Source organism: Monosiga brevicollis, genomic scaffold (genome assembly GCF_000002865.3).
Source record: "Monosiga brevicollis MX1 MONBRscaffold_3 genomic scaffold, whole genome shotgun sequence".
Lineage (NCBI taxonomy): Eukaryota > Choanoflagellata > Craspedida > Salpingoecidae > Monosiga > Monosiga brevicollis.
Window position 1 is genome coordinate 286292 of NW_001865040.1, and position 18978 is coordinate 305269.

The window sequence follows — 18978 nt, forward strand, 5'->3', positions numbered from 1 at the left end:
ACCATGCCCCCCTCCGCCCCAAAGTGTTCTTATGCCGAAGCATAACAACAAGATCATCATGCCCAAGGCCAGCAACAAAGCCAACACCTCGTCCGTCCGGCCAGATCACCCTCTCCACCCCAAGTCATCGAGGACCCCCTCGCCCACAGCCCCAACTCGACAAGCGACTCACTTGGAATGCAGCGAAGCTCGCACGTATCAAAGAAAACGTTGACAAGTGTGGAAAATCGTGCATACATGTATAACCAATAACCCTTATTCCGCGTTGGTCTTGACGCTACACGTATATATTTTCTGACAATCGTGTATCACCAAAGGCCAATGTATGTGTGGTGCGAGCCGAGAGAACGATGTTGGGGGCGACGAGGTTATTTCTCACAAATTGGGCTTGGTACGTCCCCACCCCCCCCTTGATGGCTGTTGGTCTCTTGGTCCCCGTCGCACCTCTTTGACCACACTCACACACACTCACACGTCTGCAGCAGGGGCGCGCGCTTCTCTTGACTTGCGCCGTCGTGCTGAGACCCGGCTTTGCTCTGGTGTTGCTAGCGACGCCGAACGGCCATTGGATTTGCTTGGTTTGCGGGACGTGGCCTCCTTGTCATCAGCTCACACAAGAAAGGGCTTCACCGCCGTTGCTGCCGCCATCTTTGAAGTGAGTGTCGGACGTGTACGCTTCCGCATCGCAACCGGCAACACTGCATCGCAGGCGCCGCAGACCTGAAACCATCCGCCCGGCTCGGCATCAGCGCGGTGCTCATCGAACTGCGTTCATCAGGAACATAGTTCCACAAGGTCAAGCACCGTTCTTGGACATTGCAGACCCGACTGGCCTTTGAGCTGGCAACCCGTTCATCAAGCTGCAGGCACTGCGCCCGTCACCAAGCCTATCTGCCCATGGTTCACACCATCTCCTTCACTTTCTCACCATCTACATTTGAGCTCTCCTATCCTCTTCTCAGCAGGATTGATATTGAAGTTCCGCTGCTTGACTTGAGCCTGTTCCTGCTCGCTTCCACAACCGCTGAGCATGTCTTCTGTTTGAGCTCTTGTTGCTTGGTGTACGCCATCCTCTTGCGCCCTTCCGGCCTGTATTGCCCGAGAATCAACAAGCCCCTGGCTCTTGCTTGCCTGCGCTCTGATGAGCTGAAGACTTTCACTCTGTTGACAATTGCGCGCAACGCCTGAGGCCTGATCAACAGCTCCCGTCATGACTGAGTCGGCCGTGCCCTCGCACTCGGCGTCGCCCCTCGCTTCAGCCAATGCGAGCAACGGCGAAAAGCCTCGCATGCGCGCGGTCCAGCTCATGCGCCGGCTACCCGCGCCACCGCCCACCACGCCGCCCCAACGAGGCCGACGCCGCTTGCCGTCAACCCCGCCCCGCTCGCCCCGCCTGTCTTTGGCTAATTCTTTCGGTGTGGATGATGAGGAAGCTGCCACCGTCTCCAGTCGTGCCTCCTTCGACTCGCAATGGTCTTCCCCCCTGGCAGCACGAGCCTCTCTCCCCTACGCCGGCTCGGTCGGCACGGTCGAGGATGAAGTTTTTGACGACCCCCTCAATCAAAGCCTCAGCCTCAGCCTTAGCTTTAGCGCAGACCAAGCTGCAGCACTGAGCCCGTTATCCAATCTTGGGGCACAGGCCAGCTTGCCTTCCAGTCTAGAGGTTGGGCCGACTTTGCCAACTTTGGATCCAACTGTGCCTGTGGCGTTGTCGCCTCGGACCAAGCTCGCCGATGCACAGGACAGCCACAAAAACAGTGCTCACAAGAGCCGCTGGGGTAGCAACTTGGCGCACCCACCCGCCCACGTGGACAGCCCGCTGGCACACAGCCCCTCACGATCAAACACCGATGCCCCTGATAAGCGGCAATCCGTCATTTCTGCACAGGAGCTACGAGAGGCCCTCGAGGCCATCATTCAGCCTGCTGGCGAAGATGCCTCCACCGATCTGAACGACGCACTGCAAGAAAGCCGCCGTCTGGCCATCTCGAGCAAGAACAACAACGATTCCGAGACACCATCCGCACTCAGCTCAGGGGCAGCCTTTCACATTCACTCGGCTCAGTATAGTACGCCCCCACCAGATTGCGGGCCCCGAACACCGCGCTTTGCCGCCCATGCGGTTGGCATCAAGCGCACCAAGCTCGGACGTCGCCCCGTGTTCAAGCCTCGCGCGCTGCGCGATCCGCTCTTGGACGGCCTGCCGGAGGAAGGCACCTTCTTGCGCTCCGTGATCGCACCTGCGGGTTCCGTGCAGACAGCTGAATCCAACCGTGGCTCTTCGCTGAGTGACCACGTCCACGCACGCTTGCAGGAAATCCGCAACCTCCAATGGCGCAACATTCGAGAGGAAGGCTGGGGCTGGCGCAAAAAACTGGCCAAAAAGGCGCTTCAGTCCAATACTGGCCTTGGTCACGTGGGTCGAGATGAGGATGAAGATGCTCAGGACAACAGCAGCGTCACCACGCGAGAACAGAAGCGCACTCGCCCCTCACGACTGAGTCGAAGCTGCGCCGCGGAAGTCCGAAAGCAACCCATCATGGCCTACCAGAACCTTTTTGGCAACCGTGATAGCCAGCACTTTCAACTTCGTCGTAATCTTTTCATGGACGAACCTGCTGCTGAAGCTGAGCCCAGTTCTGCCAGCATGCCAATGGATCCGCCTCAAAAAGTCACCGGCTTTCAATCGCACTTGACCTTTGATGCCCCAACGCGCCCAACCATACTGGCCCCCGTTGAAGATGAGGAGGAGGACGACGATGAGATTGATCTCAGCCTGGCCACCAGCAGCGACTTTTTGAGCTCTATGGTCCCACGAGCCACGGTCCGCCCTCGGGAGCGAGGCAGCCTTCGCTCACGCGACTTGCTGGGCAGCTCCTTGCAGGCATCCCAACTCAAAACCAGCTCGCCATCCACTTCGCGGGAGAACCAACAACAGTCGAATCACAAACCCTCGCCATTTTTTCGCGTCAAATCGGCATCGCCCCGCAACGGGGGCCTGGAATGGCTCGGTGACTCGCGCGGTCGTTGGGAGACAAGTCCCAAGCATGTGGCGCTTGAGCGCGCCGTCAACCAAGCCCTTTACTGAACTTTTGACCAATTATCAGATCTAGCCTGTTTCCATTCGCGCACAGGACCCACGGAAGCTCTTTGTACAAACCTGTGACAATGTCATTTTGTCTGTAGAAGATTTTTGGGCCCCCACTGGGCCAAACAAGCGGCTGGGCCGCCCGGAGTTCCCTTTCTGTTAATTCAACCTCGATTTTCTTTATTTTTTTTTCTTTTTTTTCTTTGTTGCTCCTTGTTGCACATGAAAGCGAACCCAACGGCTTCTTAATCCTCTAATCCAGTGTTTAGCGGTTCATGAAGTCGAAGAGAGATTCGGGTGTGCTAAAACTCCCCTTGTCTCAACCCTTGGTTAACGCCATACAAAGAAAACGTCCCTTTTTATTATTTTGACAACTTCGGCTCTTGTCGAAGTGAACTTGCTGTGCAACGACATTTGACTGTTGCTTCCCCGCCTTCTTCTGCAGTGCAGTCAATAATATTGCTATTGTTGTGCACGAAGGCACGAAGGCATCAGCTTCGCTGCTCGTCGAGGAGATAACTTGACAGGAGCACATGAACACTTGTTAAGGAACTACACATAAAGCACAATCAATTTTGATTTCAAAGATGTCTCTCTGTTGAACAGCAGGAGTGGCACACGTTCGTCACAGAACGTTTGCGCTGCCTGATTGACTTTTCTGAGCCCTCGAGGTCATCAACTTGAGCGAAGAAAACGGGGGAGTTTGCCTCCATCCTCTCAGCGCCAGATGGGTATGATGCGAGCGACGGTTCCACAAGTCAAAGAGGGGCGCTCTCGCTGAAAGCTCAATCAGATGGCTGGACAAACACGTTGGTTTAATAGGAGCGCTGACCAATTGGTACAAGATTAGCGTTGGAGCCGCCACGGTCATCGCGGCGGCCATCGCGGCCGCCACCGTAGCCACGATCGCGAGACGAACGTCCGCCATGGCGATCACGATCGCGGTCTCCGTATCGATCGCGATCTCCCCGATCACCATAACGGTCACCGCCGCGACCACCACCACCGTAGCGATCACCACCGCCGCCGTAGCGATCACCACCGCCGCCGTAGCGATCACCACCGCCGCCATAGCGGTCACCACCGCCGCCGTAGCGGTCACCACCGCCGCCATAGCGGTCACCACCACCACGGCCACCACCATAACGATCGCTTGAGCGACGATCGCCACCATAACCACCCGACGAGGAACCGCCGTAGCGATCACGCGAACTGCTTGCTGGTGCCTCATAACGGCTCTCACGCCTATGGAGGGGGGAGGGAGGAGGTGCGTGCAACCATCTCGCGATGAGGACTACTGTCTTTGTACGCTTTGCGCAACAGCTAAACATCGTGGGCCCTCTCTGCCACATTTTATGCTTCTGCACAAATACAAACGCACGCCACTGACCTGCCCTCCTCGACGCGCTGACTGCCCACGCGGCCCGTGACGACATCGTTCTTGTCTGGTCCACCGTTTCGAGTGCCTCCGAGTCCACCACCTGAACACAGACAGCATGAGTCGTGGTGCGCCAACCGCCCGGAACCCGTTGCAGCCAGGCTTTTTGAGAGATGTTCAGCATACCCAGACGACGTGGCTTCCAGTCGTCGACCGTACGACCACGCTCAACATCCACCACGACGCGGCGTCCTTCAATCTTGCGGCCATCGCCGTATTTGTAAGCAGCTAAACAAGCGTGAGTAGTCATGGAGGTGAGCGAGGGCTATGTCAGCAGAACACCGCACATGTGACGCAGAATCTGACCCTTCAAGTCGTTTTCATGCTCAAACTCGATGAAAGCATAGCCGCGGGATTTGCCGTCTGCATCGCGAACCAAGGATACCTGGACACGGTAGGATGGGGGGTTGGTTGGTTGATTAGGCGGTGTCGGCCAGTGCGCCGCAAGACAGAGGAACCTCCCCCAAACACGTCGACGAATAACTCACATCTTTGACGGGTCCATAGGTGCTAAATTCCTTCTTCAGGACTTCCTCGTCAAGAGCGTAAGACTGCAGTGTGAACAACAAACCGAAAGAAGGCTTGCTCATGAGGAGGTGCTCGAAAAACAGACGGGGAGTACCAGCGCCATGCAGTAAATCATACCAAGCGGCCCACAAACAAGGTCTTGAATGGGTCGCTCGTAGCTTTGGGATTCTCCTTGGGCTTCCCTAAGCATGGGAAAATCGGGAGAAGAGGGCCATTGGTTAAAATGCCACCTGAGAGGCGCTGGTTGTGCTGCACGTAGCTGGGCGCGTTGATAATACTCACATGCTTCCAACGCAGCGGAGAGCTGAGGCTCCTGGCGCTCAATGGCTTCCTTGGCCTGCGGGGGTCAACGTGCAAGATTCCAGCCATGGTACAACACGTCAGCAGGACTTTGTATGCACCTGGTTCTTTGAAAAAAACAATTTTTTTTTTTGTCAGGGCACAGCCCAAAAGCATGCTTACCTTGCGCTGCTTGCGGGCTTCCCGAGTCTCGAGAAACTGGCCCACCCGAGGCGGTGGTGCAGTGGTTTCAAACTGGTCAAGATAGGCTGAGATGCCCGTCAGCGGGGCGTTGTATTTCCTGCCAACCAGTGTCGTGTGTCGAGGCAAGAGAGTGAATAGGTTGAGGTGATGTCTGTTGGGCGCCAAGAGGGGACGATGCACGGACAAGCCCAATGGGGCGGCAAAGCTGCGCACGGGCCCTACCGCTCAAAGTTCTCAACCTGCAATTCAGCGGCAGGGACGTGTTTGATGGGCGGTCCGGGCTCGAAGAGATCGCGAAGGTAGGGGGGTAAGAATGCTGTCATCGTGCTCTGGTCACCAGAGGCTCAGCACACTCGGCTCGACGAGCTGCCGTCCACTGTGCGCGTGCGGCCTGTTGTGTCGTGACAATACACGTCTAGCACGAGGTGTGCTTGCAATGAGATCGGTCACGGGATCCAAGCAGCACACGGTGGCTGGAGGTACAGTTGGGTCCCAACAATGCCAGCTCGCCCGGCTGCCAAATGCAGATGTCTGAACAGCCAGCGAACGCAGCGGAACGACAAGAGAGCAAAGGGGTGCCTTTATAGTCGCTTGTTCTTTTTTTGACCCCCGGATTGTCAGACGCACTCTTTTGTCAGAAAATTTCAAGCCAGGGACAAGTCATGTCAATTCACATGCATGAAGAAGACTCACGGGGCACGGCCTCGGTACGTGACAGGACCTACAAAGGGAGCGATTAGGAAAGAATGGAACAAACACAAGACACAATGTACAACCAGGTCGACAGACACGGGACATGTCTAGACCACAACGATACTTGAAAGTTACTCTGTCTTGGTGTGAGCATCATCATCGTCTTTGCGACTCGGTTCAAGTGGTACTGAAGATGAGGTGGTGGGTGTGGCGGCGTTCGTAGGGACGTCCAGCTTGTCCCGGGGATGAGTTGGGACAGGCGAAAAAGTGCGGGTATGTGGGTTTGCCTGCTTGAGCGAGTCAGCACGAGGTGTTGAGGCAAGGCGTCGACGCAAAGGCCCCTCGCCAAGAGTGAGTGGGGAGCCCAGATTTGGCGTGCTGGGCCGGGATGCGGCGGCTGATGTGCCTCGCGATAGTGCCACGAGTGAGTTGGCAGGCAGCCGGCTGGGTAAAGAGCTGGAGCGCATCGTGCGGCCTTGTACCAGCTCCTCGTCATCGGTCCCCTTTGCATCATGATCGGACCAGCTCGGCATGCTGGACTGTTGGCTCTGCGGCGGATGCGAGGGCTCCATGCCCGCAGCAGGTCGACCCAAGCGTCGCATGGCGGGGAGAGTGCGAATCAAGCGATCGCATTCGGTCTCGTAGGCCAATTGCATGCCAAAGTAGCGACGCATAAACTCGCGCACCTCGTGCACAGGCTGCATCGCTGTGGCACGCACAAAAAGTCGGATCGGCGAGACGACACGGTTCCCAAACAAGAACAACACCTGGTGCCGGTTCAAAACAGGACGTGGTGGACAGCAGAAACAAGGAAAAAAAGGTGAGCCATCAAGACATAGATATACGCTCGGCTCGAGGTTCGAATGAGGGCCAAGAGAGCAGAGCATCGCCAGTTGAGGAACATACCCGAAACATGGGCAAGAGCGCACGATGAGAGCCTTCGAGAGCAGCATAGACCATCACCAGGAGAGGCTGGATCAGGCGGAAGAGCATGATGCAGAGGCGTTGAATAGGCTCAAATTTGGCCTTGAAATACACCATAAGAGCGTCAATGGGAACAATGAAGCCAGTCACGTAGGCGGTCCAGGCGGTTGCCCAGTCGGTCAAGTCGCCCAACCACTCGAAAAAGTTTTGCACAAACTGCAAGCGGTTGCGAAGCGCAGCAAAAACACACACACAGAGACAGACAGACAGACAGACAGACAAACAAAAAAAAAAAAAAAGGAGGAGGGTCAAAAAGGAGAGCCGCATGAGGTGCTGTTCACGGTTGCCGTTCTGTGCCACAACGCGCGCGCGCGCTTGCACGAAGAGCTAGGCAGGGCGAGGGTCAGAACGCTGGTTTGGCGCACGTGAGCGCCAAGGTTCTACTTGCGCCTGAAAGCTAAACAAACCTGAGGCAAAGCGGGCAGGTAGATGGTGGCACGCATCGAGCGGAGGATATAGCGGGTGGAAACGACTCCCATGTCAGCGTTGACGCTGCTGATGAAGCGGTTGTGGTGCCGGGAGATATGGGGCCAGGTGGTGTAGAGGACCTGAAATGTGAAGACCACCGGCAAAATGTACGTCACAAAGACGTAAAGATAGCGTCGAAAGCTGATGCTGTTGTAGATGTTATGATACACGAGTACACTCATGATTGTCTCTGTCTGCGGAAGAGCAAACAAAGCAGGCCAAGGGGCATGCACGAGTGAGCGCGGCCAGCGAGCCCCCCCAAAAGACATGGGACGGGGGCGTGGAGCGACGACCTGAGCTTACCCAGTACGAGCCGATGGAGATGTGACGCATCCGTCGAGCATACTCGGGAACGTCGAGCACCGAGTCTCGAAAGCGCAGAAGCTGCGAAAGGCGTTTGTAGTCTTGCTTGCTTTTGGCGGGAGCATAGGTGATCATGATTGGGTAGTTGGGTTGGATATAGCGAAACTGGTCGGGCAGGCGAAACCAGGAGGCGACACGGTCACCCAAAACAACCATAATGGCGCCGCTGAGGAACAGCCAGACCCCAAGGGTCGTCCATCCAGCGTAAAAGAAGAATCGAGACAGATTGATCCAGATCAAGATCACGGCTGAGCGACACTTGATGTCCGCCCATTGCTTGGGTTTGAGCTCATAGGATGAGGTGACGATAGCATCCAAGTCACTGCGCTTGTGCACGGCCAGGGCAAGGAGCACAAAGGCTGTGATGGGCCCCGTGACGAGCGTGAGCAGCAAAAAGCCGTTGAAGAAGAGGACAATGCCCTTGATCCAATCTGTCCATTGCTGAAGATTGAGACTCTGAACCGTCTTGACAATCATGACGTGCCCCTGCGCCAATTGTCGCCCCGGATCTGTAAACATGATAACGCTGCCGGAATCGTATCATCGCGGGTGAGCAAGCGCAACGAAGAAATAGGCAGATTGGCAATGCTTGAGAAAAAAAAAAAAAAAAAAAAAAAAAAAAAAAAAAAAAAAAAAGGAGAGAGAGAGGAGGCACGAGCTGTGTGACCGGCACACCTGAGGGCACAGATGTCGCGCGCATCGAGAATTGAAGTGCGGTTGTGATCATCTCGATAGCGAATCGAAGGGGGCTGGTCAGGCTGGTCGATGAGCTCCACCTCAGCAGGGCGTTGGGTTGGCAACGGAGACGTGGGCCGGCTAAATCGACCCAAAGCCCCCTTCCATTCTTGAATAGTTTGGCGCAGGTTGGTCACGAGGGCCGGTGAGCCACGCAGTGAGCCCGTAGATATGCTCGTGTGGAGCGGCGAGTTGGTGGCCATGCCAACGGTGCCGTGGCCACCGAGTGGCCTATCCTGCTCCCCAAGTATGCGCCGTGTTGTGTTGTTCGATCCTCAGCGACCAGGCTCTCACAACTGTGTAAGCTTGGAGGTTGAGGGTTGCTCAATGTCCACAACCAAGACAGTTGCGTGCTAAGCGCAAATGCAATCGACCTCCCTCCTGCTTGAGAGGGGCCACTCGTCGGGCCTTGCTGCTGCTGTTGGAGCTCGCGTCCGCTTGAAAATGTTGTGTGCATGATACATGTACATGTACATGTACATGTAATTGAGTGTTTTTGTGTTTTCACTTTTCTCTTCCTTCCTGTGCTTTGTTGTGATAGATCCTTGGTAGATCAGGCTACGGTGAGGCTGCATGCAGGAAGGACATTGCCTTGGGTAGGTGTATCAAGGGCCGCCTACCAGAGGCCTCACCATTATTATCATCATCATCATCATCATCTTCTTTGCCTTGACTGCCGTCTGTGGCCTAACCAGCTGCTTGCTTGCTTCTGATGTGGCGCCACTGGGGCAAAGCAAGACCTTGTTTTAATTTAGAGAGCACAACACAAAAAAGAAAGACCATCATTATTTGTCAGCAACTTTCGGGCAGGCAGTGCGGCAAAGGTCAACGAACAAGAAACACAATGATGGGGCGTGCTGAGCTGTGGCTGGTGGTGGTGGTGGTGGGGGTATTGACCTGCGGTGGGACGGGCCTTGCGGGTCGAGGCGGTGTTATGGCTGCGCCGATGACACCGCCAACTGTGCAGATTGAATGGGAGGCGCCGGTGGCCTCGCGTTGGGCGCCGGCTGTTGATGCAGTGCTCGCCCGCTACTCGGCCGAGGAATCCTTCCTGCCCGTGTTTGCAGCCCACAACGCCTCGCTCTTCAACAACCTCACCACCGAGGACTTTGCAACCCTGGGCCAGTCGTTGGCCAACCATTGGCCACACCTGTCGGAGGAAGTTGATGCCATCGCTCAAATTCTGACAGATCGTGGTATCCCCACCTCCTTCAACTATTTGGCGGCCTGGGTTTGGTTTCATGAACTCGCGCACACGGATGCTGCCGCGCCCGACTTGCGCCGAGCTCGCGGTGGGTTGGGGGAATCTGCTTGCTGCAATCACGAAGCACAGACCACGAATATCGCCCAGCATCCTCCTTTTTGCCCCCATTCTTTCAAACACTTTGCCGTGGAACGGATGGATGAAAAACCGCACCCGACTCACCTGTGTGCCGCCTGCGTGATTTGATGGGGTTCGGTTCGGCTGACATGTTGTCACACCTAGCTTGCACGGGCGTGCTCGTGCCTTGTGGGGCCACAGGCATTGCGCACGCACGCAATATGGATCAATCGCCGTATGAAGCCCGTCGCCTCACGCTCCATATTAACATGACCCGCAATGGGCAAGTCCTTTTCGAGGGTGTCGACTGGTACTGGATCACTGGCGGTCTCATGACGGCTGCTGGCTCTGGCCTCACCCTTGAGGAGAACTGGCGCTTCACCGATGTTTTCAGTAAAACAACTGTGCTTGCGGCAGCAACCACGGGTGCCATGCCCCAGGTTTTCGTCTTTCGTCACGTCCTGACGCAGGCTGCCGAGTCAGGCAATGCGAGTGCCGTCCTCGAGACACTTGAGACCCTGCCCTTGGTTGTTGGTATGTATATTATTGCCAGTGCCCCCGAGCGCGAGGGCGTCATTATTTCGCGCTCTGCTCTGGAGGGCAACATCACTCGCCTGAGCGGAGACTACCTTGTGCAGACCAATTACGATCATTGGCTGCCCGATCCAGCTGATGATCCACGACGAACCATGGTCCGTACCTGAGTGGCTGTCTCCTCAATCGAAGGAAGGCAGCACGCCTTGGCAGTTGGGAACACAGCGCATGGCGTTTGTGCCAGATGCAAGCGCTTAACACAACATTTGGGGGAACTGCCTTGGTCATTTCTCATCCTGTCGTGTTCCCGTTGGCGTGTCCCCAGGCTGAGCAGCGCTTAAACAGCACCGCCTCCAGCCTGAACGACTGTCATCTATCGGCTTATGATGCCGTTGTGGCCGACGGTGTCAAGAACACCGACACAGCTTATAGCGTCTTGATGACCCGGGAGGGCATTCGCTTTGCCATTGTGTGGGACACCAAGCCCTGAGAGCATCTGGTTGCCCCTAATGTATTCAAGCGACCTCGTTCACTTGCAGCTGTTATGATCAAACAAAGTTTGTCAATTTTCTGTTACACATGGTCAAGACGGCTCACTCCACACACAACATCATGCTTCAACCATACCACTTTTCTTCTTTCTGTCCCTCGCACACTCTTGCCATCAGCAGCGGCAGGGAGGCAGGTTCTGGTTTTTTCACGCTTAGGCAGAGCCGGCAGCATTCTTGCGTGCAGTGCCCACCTGGCACTGATTTACCTTGGTGGCAAAGCGCAGCGTGCTAATGGTCTCCGTTGCACTCTCAGCCCGTGGGTTCAGGTTCACCATCATTAGTCTATGGTAGCACGGGTGGGCACGAAGAGTTCACTCAAATGAGCGCGTCCGTCAAACGGGAGAAGAGGCAATAGGGCCTCACGAACTGGACGTACGTCTTGGACTGGCCCATCAGAGAGTCCTGCAGCAGGAATGTGAGCTTGGAGTCCCGGTAGGGCACATGGGCATTCTGTACACAGAGCGACAGGCCGGTCATGAGGGCGTCTACAAGCAATGGGCCAGTGGGAAGTAACAATAATCGATGCTGGTGCGGCAACATACGTCCTTGCCCAGGTTAAGAATGACGTTGCCAAGTGCGCTAAGGCTCTTGTTGATTGCTTTGGTCTCCTCAAGCTGCTGTCCCTCGGCCTTGGAGGATTTGAGGCGCTCCGAGCCCGCGAGATCAATGAGGTTGAGATCAGCACGGCACGTTTCCTCTAATCATGGCATCCACAACCCAGCACAGTTTACAGCACAGGGTTGGCAACTTGGTAAGGGCTCACGTGGCGACACTCATCGCACCGGGATATTTGCAAAAGGCACGAAGCAGAAGACGTGCGACACCGCAGGTATACAAGCATTGGAAGCAACAAGCCATAGTTCAACAGACCCGTCGAAGAGTTGCTGCCACGAATATGCAAACGAAACACGCTGTGGCTTCGCGAAGAGTGCTCGTTGGCCTTGGTGGCAGCAACAGCGCGGTTCTGCTGGGCGCGTGCAAGAAGAGCCAAGATGTCTTCGGCACTATGTACTGCCTGCTCTGCCAGGCCTGGGATTTGCACTGCTGCGCTCCCCTTTGGGCGGCGCAGTTCGAGCCGCTGTGTCGCATCATCCGCGAGCAGATCGCGCACCGTCTCGTTGTAAATCTCGAGAAAGGTTGCACTGAACTCGTACTTCCAATGGGTGCTGGCCGCCGCTTCGGCAGCCAAGAAGATCTATGTCCATCGTTTGTTGTTCCCAGGTGAGGCAAGAGCTGGTGCACCAACACAGATAAAAACAAACAAACAAACAATTTAACAATCTAACAACCTGAAACATTTCCAGTGGTAGACACGTGCTCTTCAAAGGAATAAAAGCATACCTGCTCCACGGCGCGTGGAATGACGCCACGCTGCTCGCCTTGGCCCCCCTCCATGGTGTAGGTTTTGCCCGAACCGGTTTGGCCATAGGCAAAAATGCACACGTTATACCCATCGAGGGCTGATCGCACCAGCTGTGAAATGTCTTCAAAACATTCCTCCTGGGAGGTACTGGGTCCAAATACCTATTCAAAATCGGATTTAGGCCAGTCGTGCCAACATCGTGAGCCAACAGCCAGCTGATTTGCGCATGAGCCCGCATGCCCATTCTTGGCTCGACAGATGGAATCAACCTTGTCAAAAGTGAATTGCATGGTCTTGGATCGGGCCTTGCCCGCCACACCACCTTCCGTCGTTGTCGTTAGACTCAGGACACGCTGCTCCTTCTCATCTGGAAAGGCCATGGTAGCCATGTCCCCGCCTTCCGATGGCAGCATGGGGCGTACGCGACAGAACACGCGAATGTTGCCCTTGAGCTCTTGAATGGTGTTGTGTAGTTGACGCCTACAAGTGCAAGCCGTCACCGCCCAATCAATGCGACATGCATCAAGCCGGCAGGGTCAAGAGGTGAGACAAGGTGCGAGCACTGGTCAGCATCAAGGGTTCAGCACTTGGTTGCTGAGCCGGATTCAAAAGGATGCAAAAGGCGCCCGCCTCGATTGATGCTCTATTGACGACCTGGGCGCGTCTTACCGCAGTTGCTCATCCTCGCGTGCTTGCTGCTCCAATTCGGCCACCCTCGCATCACGGGTCGCAATGACGGCCCGAAGCTCGGCAATTTCGGCGTCGCGAGCCTCCAGGGTAGTGCAAGCTTCCTCAAACTTGACAGTTAGGTCGGCGTGGCGCTGCTCCTGGTCCTGTAGGGCAGCGCGTGTCTCCTCAAGTTGGGCCTGGAGGCGAGCCCGCTCGCTGGTGACCTGTTCATGAGCCACGCTCAATTTGTCCACAACCACGCTAAAATCAAAGTTGGCATAACAAGTAGCAGACACATGAGTTGGATATCCTTCTCGTGCTATCTCAAACGGCACCCTGCGTTGTCGCGTCGCCTTGGGGGTGGGGCTAAACCTGAAACACAGGGGCACTCACTTGGCGGCCAGATGTGTCGCGCCATGATCGTCCTGCAAAGCTACAAGTTCGCTTTGGCAGAGCTCGTACGCTTGGCGTAGTTCTGTTAGTTCTGCCTCGGCCTGCACCACTGCGTCTTTGAGTTTTTGAGTGGCTGGATCTTCGCGGGTAACGCTCGAGCGCATTGGAGCCAGCGCCTGACGAGATGCCGTCTTGGTCTTTTTCGTGGCGGGCCCACTTGGGCCTCGCACGCTGGCCGAGCGTCCGGGACCACGGATGATTGACGACGTGCTGCTTGCCCGATTTTGGCTGGGATCGGACTTGGCACTTGCTGTGCTGACAGGCCGAGTGTATTTCACGGCGCCAGCGCTGGTTGCCGAGCGTTTGGCCGTGTTGGTGCTGGAAGGCCCATTTGCGGTACCGTTCCGAACTCCCAGCGGCCGGCGCACGGAGCTAGCCGGGGCTGCTTTGTTGGCAGTACGTGCCTGCGGCAAGCGGGACTGGCTGGTCTTGGGAGGGCCAAACATGGTGACGGTTTGCTGAGGTCCCTGTCGAGCTGGCGTATTGAGGAGAGTCAAGGGAAATGAAACACCAAAAAAACCACAAAGCACACATCAAACCAGTTTCAAATTTGGGCGTTGATTCTTCCCGCCAAAATTTGAATACGACATTCTCGTCTTTATCGTTTGGACCCTCTTTGGCCATCAATTTTTCTTGTTGACCCTCAATTGTTCTCTTTGTTGCGCGGGAGTCAAAGGCCCGCACAGTCGAGTCACCCTCGTCGAGCTTCTTCCCGTTTGGGCATCATGGAAGGGCACAAGACGCTACCAAGTCGCGTACCAAGCGCTGTTCGATCGGTGCGACCCCTACAAGCTCAGAATGGGCCTGTTGCTGGCGGCTCAAGCAAGACCAAAGTGGCCTCAAAACCTGACCGACGCGGGTGAGCTATGCCAAGGTTCTAACAACGGGTCGATCAGGCAGTCCCTGTGGGTAGTAGCATATGACAACTTTTCTCTGGGTGCTTTCTATAGACCGACGGCGATTGCCAACTCGGAGCGTGCGTTGCGCGCGGAGAACGAGACGCTACACACAGACCTGACCAAGCTGCGCGCCGAACTAGCGGGAGTCCAAGCCCATGCGCAAAAGCTGGAGGTGGAGCTACAGCAGCTCAGAAACGAGCGTGAGGCCTACCGTAGCTCTCTCGAAACGGATTTTGCTAAAAAAAGTGCCGATCTGCTGGCTAACTTTCAGGCCCAGCAAGGTACGAAGGCGCCCTCTGTTCTGCGCGATGGGAGTCCTGCCTAAAGCTCTCAGCAGGGTGGCGGCATGTCAGGATGGGCCAATCGATGGTCTACCACCTCATGATTCTTAGCGCTAGCTCTGGCCTCACTCTTCTTCTCGGGTAAACATGTGCCTGTGGTAATGCAATACTTAGATCAGCTGCAAAGCGAGACGGCCGCGAAGCAAAAAGCAGACGCACAGGAGTTGGTGAGGTCTTGAGGGTTTTTTGACTCACATGTCAACAATTTAACCATGAGGCTTCGTTGCTGCCGATTGCCCTTCTCACTCCGATGGTTGATCGACCTGGCTTGATCTAGATTGAGCTGAAGCACACACATCGTTTGCTGCTGGAGCAGTTGGATAAAAATGGATGGAATCCAGGTGGGTCGTTCCTACGAAAGGGTAGATCCAGCCGATCAAAGACCAATTTCTTCTTCTTCTTCTTCTTTCTCCTCTTTCTTCTCTTGTTCAATGGGCTGCTTCTGTTGCCGTAGTCACGGGCGCGCCAAATGCCGAGTCATCCATGCTCAGTTCAGAGCAGGCTGTGCAAGCTCAGGTGCGCGGTGTTGCGATGACGTTTGTAGCATCGTGTCGTTGTCTGTCTTTGACTTGAGGCCTCTCGTTTATAATAGACTCTGGTTCAAGGGCTGCACAAAGCCGTGGGTGACTTTGCAGCCCGTCAAGCGGCTCTCAACGCGGCTTTGACGTCTGCCCTCGCCACTTCAGCCCAATCCGAACCTTCAGCATTGAGCGAGCATGCAGCAGAGCTGTCCCAGGATGAACAGGTGGCCACTCGCTCGGTCAGCAAAGAGCATGACGATGCTAGTGAGCATGAGAGCGAGGATGAAGAATACTACTAAAGCCGAAGTGGGTCTAGGCGATGCTTGGAGCGCTAGCAACGCTTTTTTTCGTCAATGCTGGTGCAACATCTGCCCCATACCTTGCTCGCGGCCAGCGACTGCCTATGATTTGTGCAAATGGAAGAAAGCTATCTTGTAATCGATCAAACTTTGTCCTTTCAACCCCGACTCGACTCTCAGTCCGGTGGATTTTTTTTTCTCTGATCCTTTGATGTGATTGATTCGATCGATCTTTGATGTGAGCGAAAACAGTGAGAGTTTGCCTTTTCTCTTCTTCATCTTCAACGTGTAAGTATCATGTGTGTGTGTGTGTGTGTGTGTGTGTGTGTGTGTGTGTGTGTGTGTGTGTGTGTGTGTGTGTGTGTGTGTGTGTGTGTGTGTGTGAAACATGGCGAAATGGTGCACGGATGGCAGCCTCTCTGTGGTATCTGGTAGAGATGAGGGTGTTGGTTGAAGGGCAGTGCTGATGGTCATGCTGTGGTGATGGATGGATGTGGTTCAAGGCGCCGCTGAAAGGGCCTTGAAGGACACCGTAGCAAAGTGCTTGGTGGTGTTGGGCCTGCGTCGTCTCCTCATGGTCGGGTGTCGTGCGTGTCCTCGGGTTCCTCGCAGGCCACAGGTGCTGTTGGTGTGCATGGCTGGAGCAAGGACGACTACGCTTCGCCTTGTATCAGCAGGGTTGGGATCAGTGCTAAAGAGTGTTATGGCGGCTCGCCCTGCCGCCCTCGCGCGCCCAATTGTGCGCCGTGCTCTGCACAGTGGCGCCGTGCAGCGTGCCGTTCGCCAGCCCCAATCCGAGCCTCTGTTCGAGATTCAGCATCAAAGTCAAAGCCCCGGTGACTCACACGTGCAGTGTACAACGCTGAGCAATGGAATTCGCGTCGTTACCGAGCAAATTCCTGGCGTCTGGGCCAATGTAACGGGTGCGTTTCTGACACCACCCCTGCCTTGAGCCTGCCCGTGCCCGCAAAGTATTTTGTCACAGGCTCACCTACTCGTTCCTCAAACGCATGCATACACACGCCGATGGACTTCTTTGCCATCTTCCACAACAGCTGTTTTTGGATTTGGTAGCCAAGATGAAACAGCTGCTACGCGCGGCGCTTCCTATTTCCTGGACCGCATGGCCTTTAAGGTAATTGAGGCCTGCTGCTATCAGCCCATTGGGAAACACACGGTGCCTTGAAGCACCTCACGCGTCACGCGTGCTTGGTAGGGGTCGGCGCACATCAGTGCTGAGCAAATGATGGCCACAATGGAGCGTGTGGGCGGAGATATCCTTGTTCAGACCAATCGCGAGACCACTCTCTACTCGGCCAACGTGCTGCAGAATAACATCGAGGATGTGCTCGAGCTCATGGCGCACAACATGCTGGTTCCCGCTTACTCGGAGGCCGATGTACGTAGGCATACTTGTTCATCCCGACGCATCGCTACCAAGCTTACTTTTCCGCATGCCTTTGTTAAACAGTTTAACGCTTGCATGGACGGCTTGGTTTATGCCGAGGAGCTAGCCTTGGACGCGCCAGGCGTGGAATGCTTGGAGCGGCTGCATGAGGCGGCGTACGGTCATCAAAGCATCGGGAAACCCTTGCGTCCCACTTTTATGGAGGCCCAGTCTTTGACCCCAGGTACGATTTGCGACAATGTTTCGGCGCTTTCGGAACATGGCTTCAGGAGAAGCCATGACTGCTCCATCATCAATGCCCGTGCGGCTCAACAGCCTTCATTGCCTCCTGTATGTTTTTCACAGACAAGCTGCGTCAACATCAGCAGACCAACCTTCACCCGTCACACTGCGTCATCGCTGGCGTCGGGGTAAATCACGACAAGCTTGTGGAGCTCGTTACAAAATATCTAGGCCCCAACGTGCTGCCGCCCAGCACTAACCCCACCAGTCGGCAACCACCCAAGGTGCGTCGCCTTGTTCCTCAAGATACGCCTCGGCCTTGCACACAAGTCTCACCAATTTTGTTTTGCTTTCCTGTGAATTACTACATCACTTGCAGTTTATTGGTGGCGACTGCATTATGCAGACTGACAAGCCACTGCTGCACCCCGCACTCCAAACGGATCAGACTCACATCGCTTTGGGTTTTGAGGTGAGGCCTGGCATGGCGGTTGCTCCTTGCTTGTAGTTTGCGTTCCCAGTTTGACGTCGGCTCTAGCTGGATCCTGCTCATGGTGTGCGCGCTTCTCCACGGACTTGTTGCAGACTCCGCACTGGGCTGATATGGCACAAGCCATTCCCTATGCCGTAGTGCAGGGCGTGCTCGGTGGCGGTAGTGCATTTTCCTCGGGTGGACCCGGCAAAGGTCTGCACAGTTGGTTTTATACGCACTTGCTGAACAACTACTACTGGGTTGAGACCGCGACGGCGGGTCTGGTCCCCTATATGGACACGGGGTTGATGGCACTCCAATTTGCCTGCGAACCAACGCGGGTATGCCTGCTTGCTGGCCTCACCACGTGTCTGTGCACACACAAATGCGTCTTCTCATGGCAAGCTGATGCCCTGCCAATGTTGTGTGCAGACGAGCATGACAATCCAGCTAGCCTTGCGCATCTTGCACCTGGTTCACAGTGGCATCACTGAAGCCGACTTGGAGCGCGCCAAAAACCTGATCAAATCTCAGCTTCTCCTCAATCTGGAGTCGCGCGCCGTGCGCGCTGAAGACATTGCTCGGTCCGTCTGAAGCGTGATTGTTTCATCTTAATTTTTCGCCAACACCTGGCTCATCTAGCGCTGGGTACATGCGTGCTCGTTAGACAATACTTGGCCGGTGATGTGTACTATGACTCGCGTCAACTTTGTGAGCTGCTTGGTAAGTGTTCTGTTGGCACGTGTGCGCGCATGTATGTGTGTTTGGGTGTGTGTGAGTGAAGTCAAAACTCGATGCACCTTCAGGTGCTGTGGCTTTGCCTGTACTTTTTCTCTCACTCCATCGACCTCACGGACAACAGATAACACGACACTGGCCGATGTCAAAGAGGCTGTCAAGAAAATGATGACCTCCAATGTGGCGGTGGCTGCCTTGGGAAGCAACGTGCGCGATTGCCCCACTGCCGCCAACATCCAGCGCCATATTGATCAAACTTATCGCTTTGAGTAGACATTGTTCTGCAAGTCGTCCCCCAACAAGGGTGAAGGCACGAAATGAAGTTGTTCACATCGGCACAGTGCTTTTCTTTGCAAGTTGGGGAAAGCGGTTCGCTCTTCAGCTTGAAAAAACAAAAACAAAATTGA

The 18978-nt window shown here is 55.3% G+C and overlaps 6 protein-coding genes across 6 annotated transcripts; 3 read left to right on the forward strand and 3 right to left on the reverse strand.

Moving 5' to 3' along the window:
* Positions 1–1210: 1210 nt before the first annotated feature.
* On the forward strand, positions 1211–3088 carry MONBRDRAFT_5575 (uncharacterized protein; the record flags this gene model as incomplete). Its single annotated transcript, XM_001742903.1, has 1 exon — positions 1211–3088. The coding sequence occupies one exon, from the start codon at positions 1211–1213 to the stop codon at positions 3086–3088; it is 1878 nt and encodes a 625-aa protein (XP_001742955.1).
* An 815-nt stretch (positions 3089–3903) lies between these two features.
* MONBRDRAFT_22712 (uncharacterized protein) lies at positions 3904–5860 on the reverse strand (the record flags this gene model as incomplete). The annotated part of the gene is made up of 9 exons (XM_001743223.1): positions 3904–4333; positions 4479–4569; positions 4605–4754; positions 4833–4911; positions 5015–5077; positions 5172–5236; positions 5337–5391; positions 5517–5634; positions 5760–5860. 9 exons carry the CDS (start codon positions 5858–5860, stop codon positions 3904–3906), a joined length of 1152 nt encoding a protein of 383 aa, XP_001743275.1.
* A 501-nt stretch (positions 5861–6361) lies between these two features.
* Positions 6362–8983, reverse strand: MONBRDRAFT_5577 (uncharacterized protein; the record flags this gene model as incomplete). The annotated part of the gene is made up of 5 exons (XM_001743224.1): positions 6362–6997; positions 7137–7370; positions 7622–7876; positions 7986–8571; positions 8721–8983. The coding sequence occupies 5 exons, from the start codon at positions 8981–8983 to the stop codon at positions 6362–6364; spliced, it is 1974 nt and encodes a 657-aa protein (XP_001743276.1).
* A 641-nt stretch (positions 8984–9624) lies between these two features.
* MONBRDRAFT_5578 (uncharacterized protein) lies at positions 9625–11125 on the forward strand (the record flags this gene model as incomplete). Its single annotated transcript, XM_001742904.1, has 3 exons — positions 9625–10072; positions 10267–10793; positions 10961–11125. The coding sequence occupies 3 exons, from the start codon at positions 9625–9627 to the stop codon at positions 11123–11125; spliced, it is 1140 nt and encodes a 379-aa protein (XP_001742956.1).
* Positions 11126–11338: 213 nt separating this feature from the next.
* MONBRDRAFT_14231 (uncharacterized protein) lies at positions 11339–13037 on the reverse strand (the record flags this gene model as incomplete). The annotated part of the gene is made up of 6 exons (XM_001743225.1): positions 11339–11468; positions 11563–11636; positions 11729–11883; positions 12057–12381; positions 12528–12710; positions 12819–13037. Coding segments are annotated over 6 exons (1086 nt in total), but the record flags the coding sequence as incomplete, so codon positions are not given.
* Positions 13038–14396: 1359 nt separating this feature from the next.
* Positions 14397–18844, forward strand: MONBRDRAFT_31120 (uncharacterized protein; the record flags this gene model as incomplete). Its single annotated transcript, XM_001742905.1, has 17 exons — positions 14397–14530; positions 14622–14851; positions 15026–15078; positions 15189–15252; positions 15366–15427; positions 15504–15671; positions 16025–16155; positions 16344–16654; positions 16787–16866; positions 16948–17130; positions 17203–17362; positions 17485–17645; positions 17741–17833; positions 17947–18174; positions 18266–18417; positions 18501–18556; positions 18696–18844. The coding sequence occupies 17 exons, from the start codon at positions 14397–14399 to the stop codon at positions 18842–18844; spliced, it is 2415 nt and encodes an 804-aa protein (XP_001742957.1).
* Positions 18845–18978: the final 134 nt, after the last annotated feature.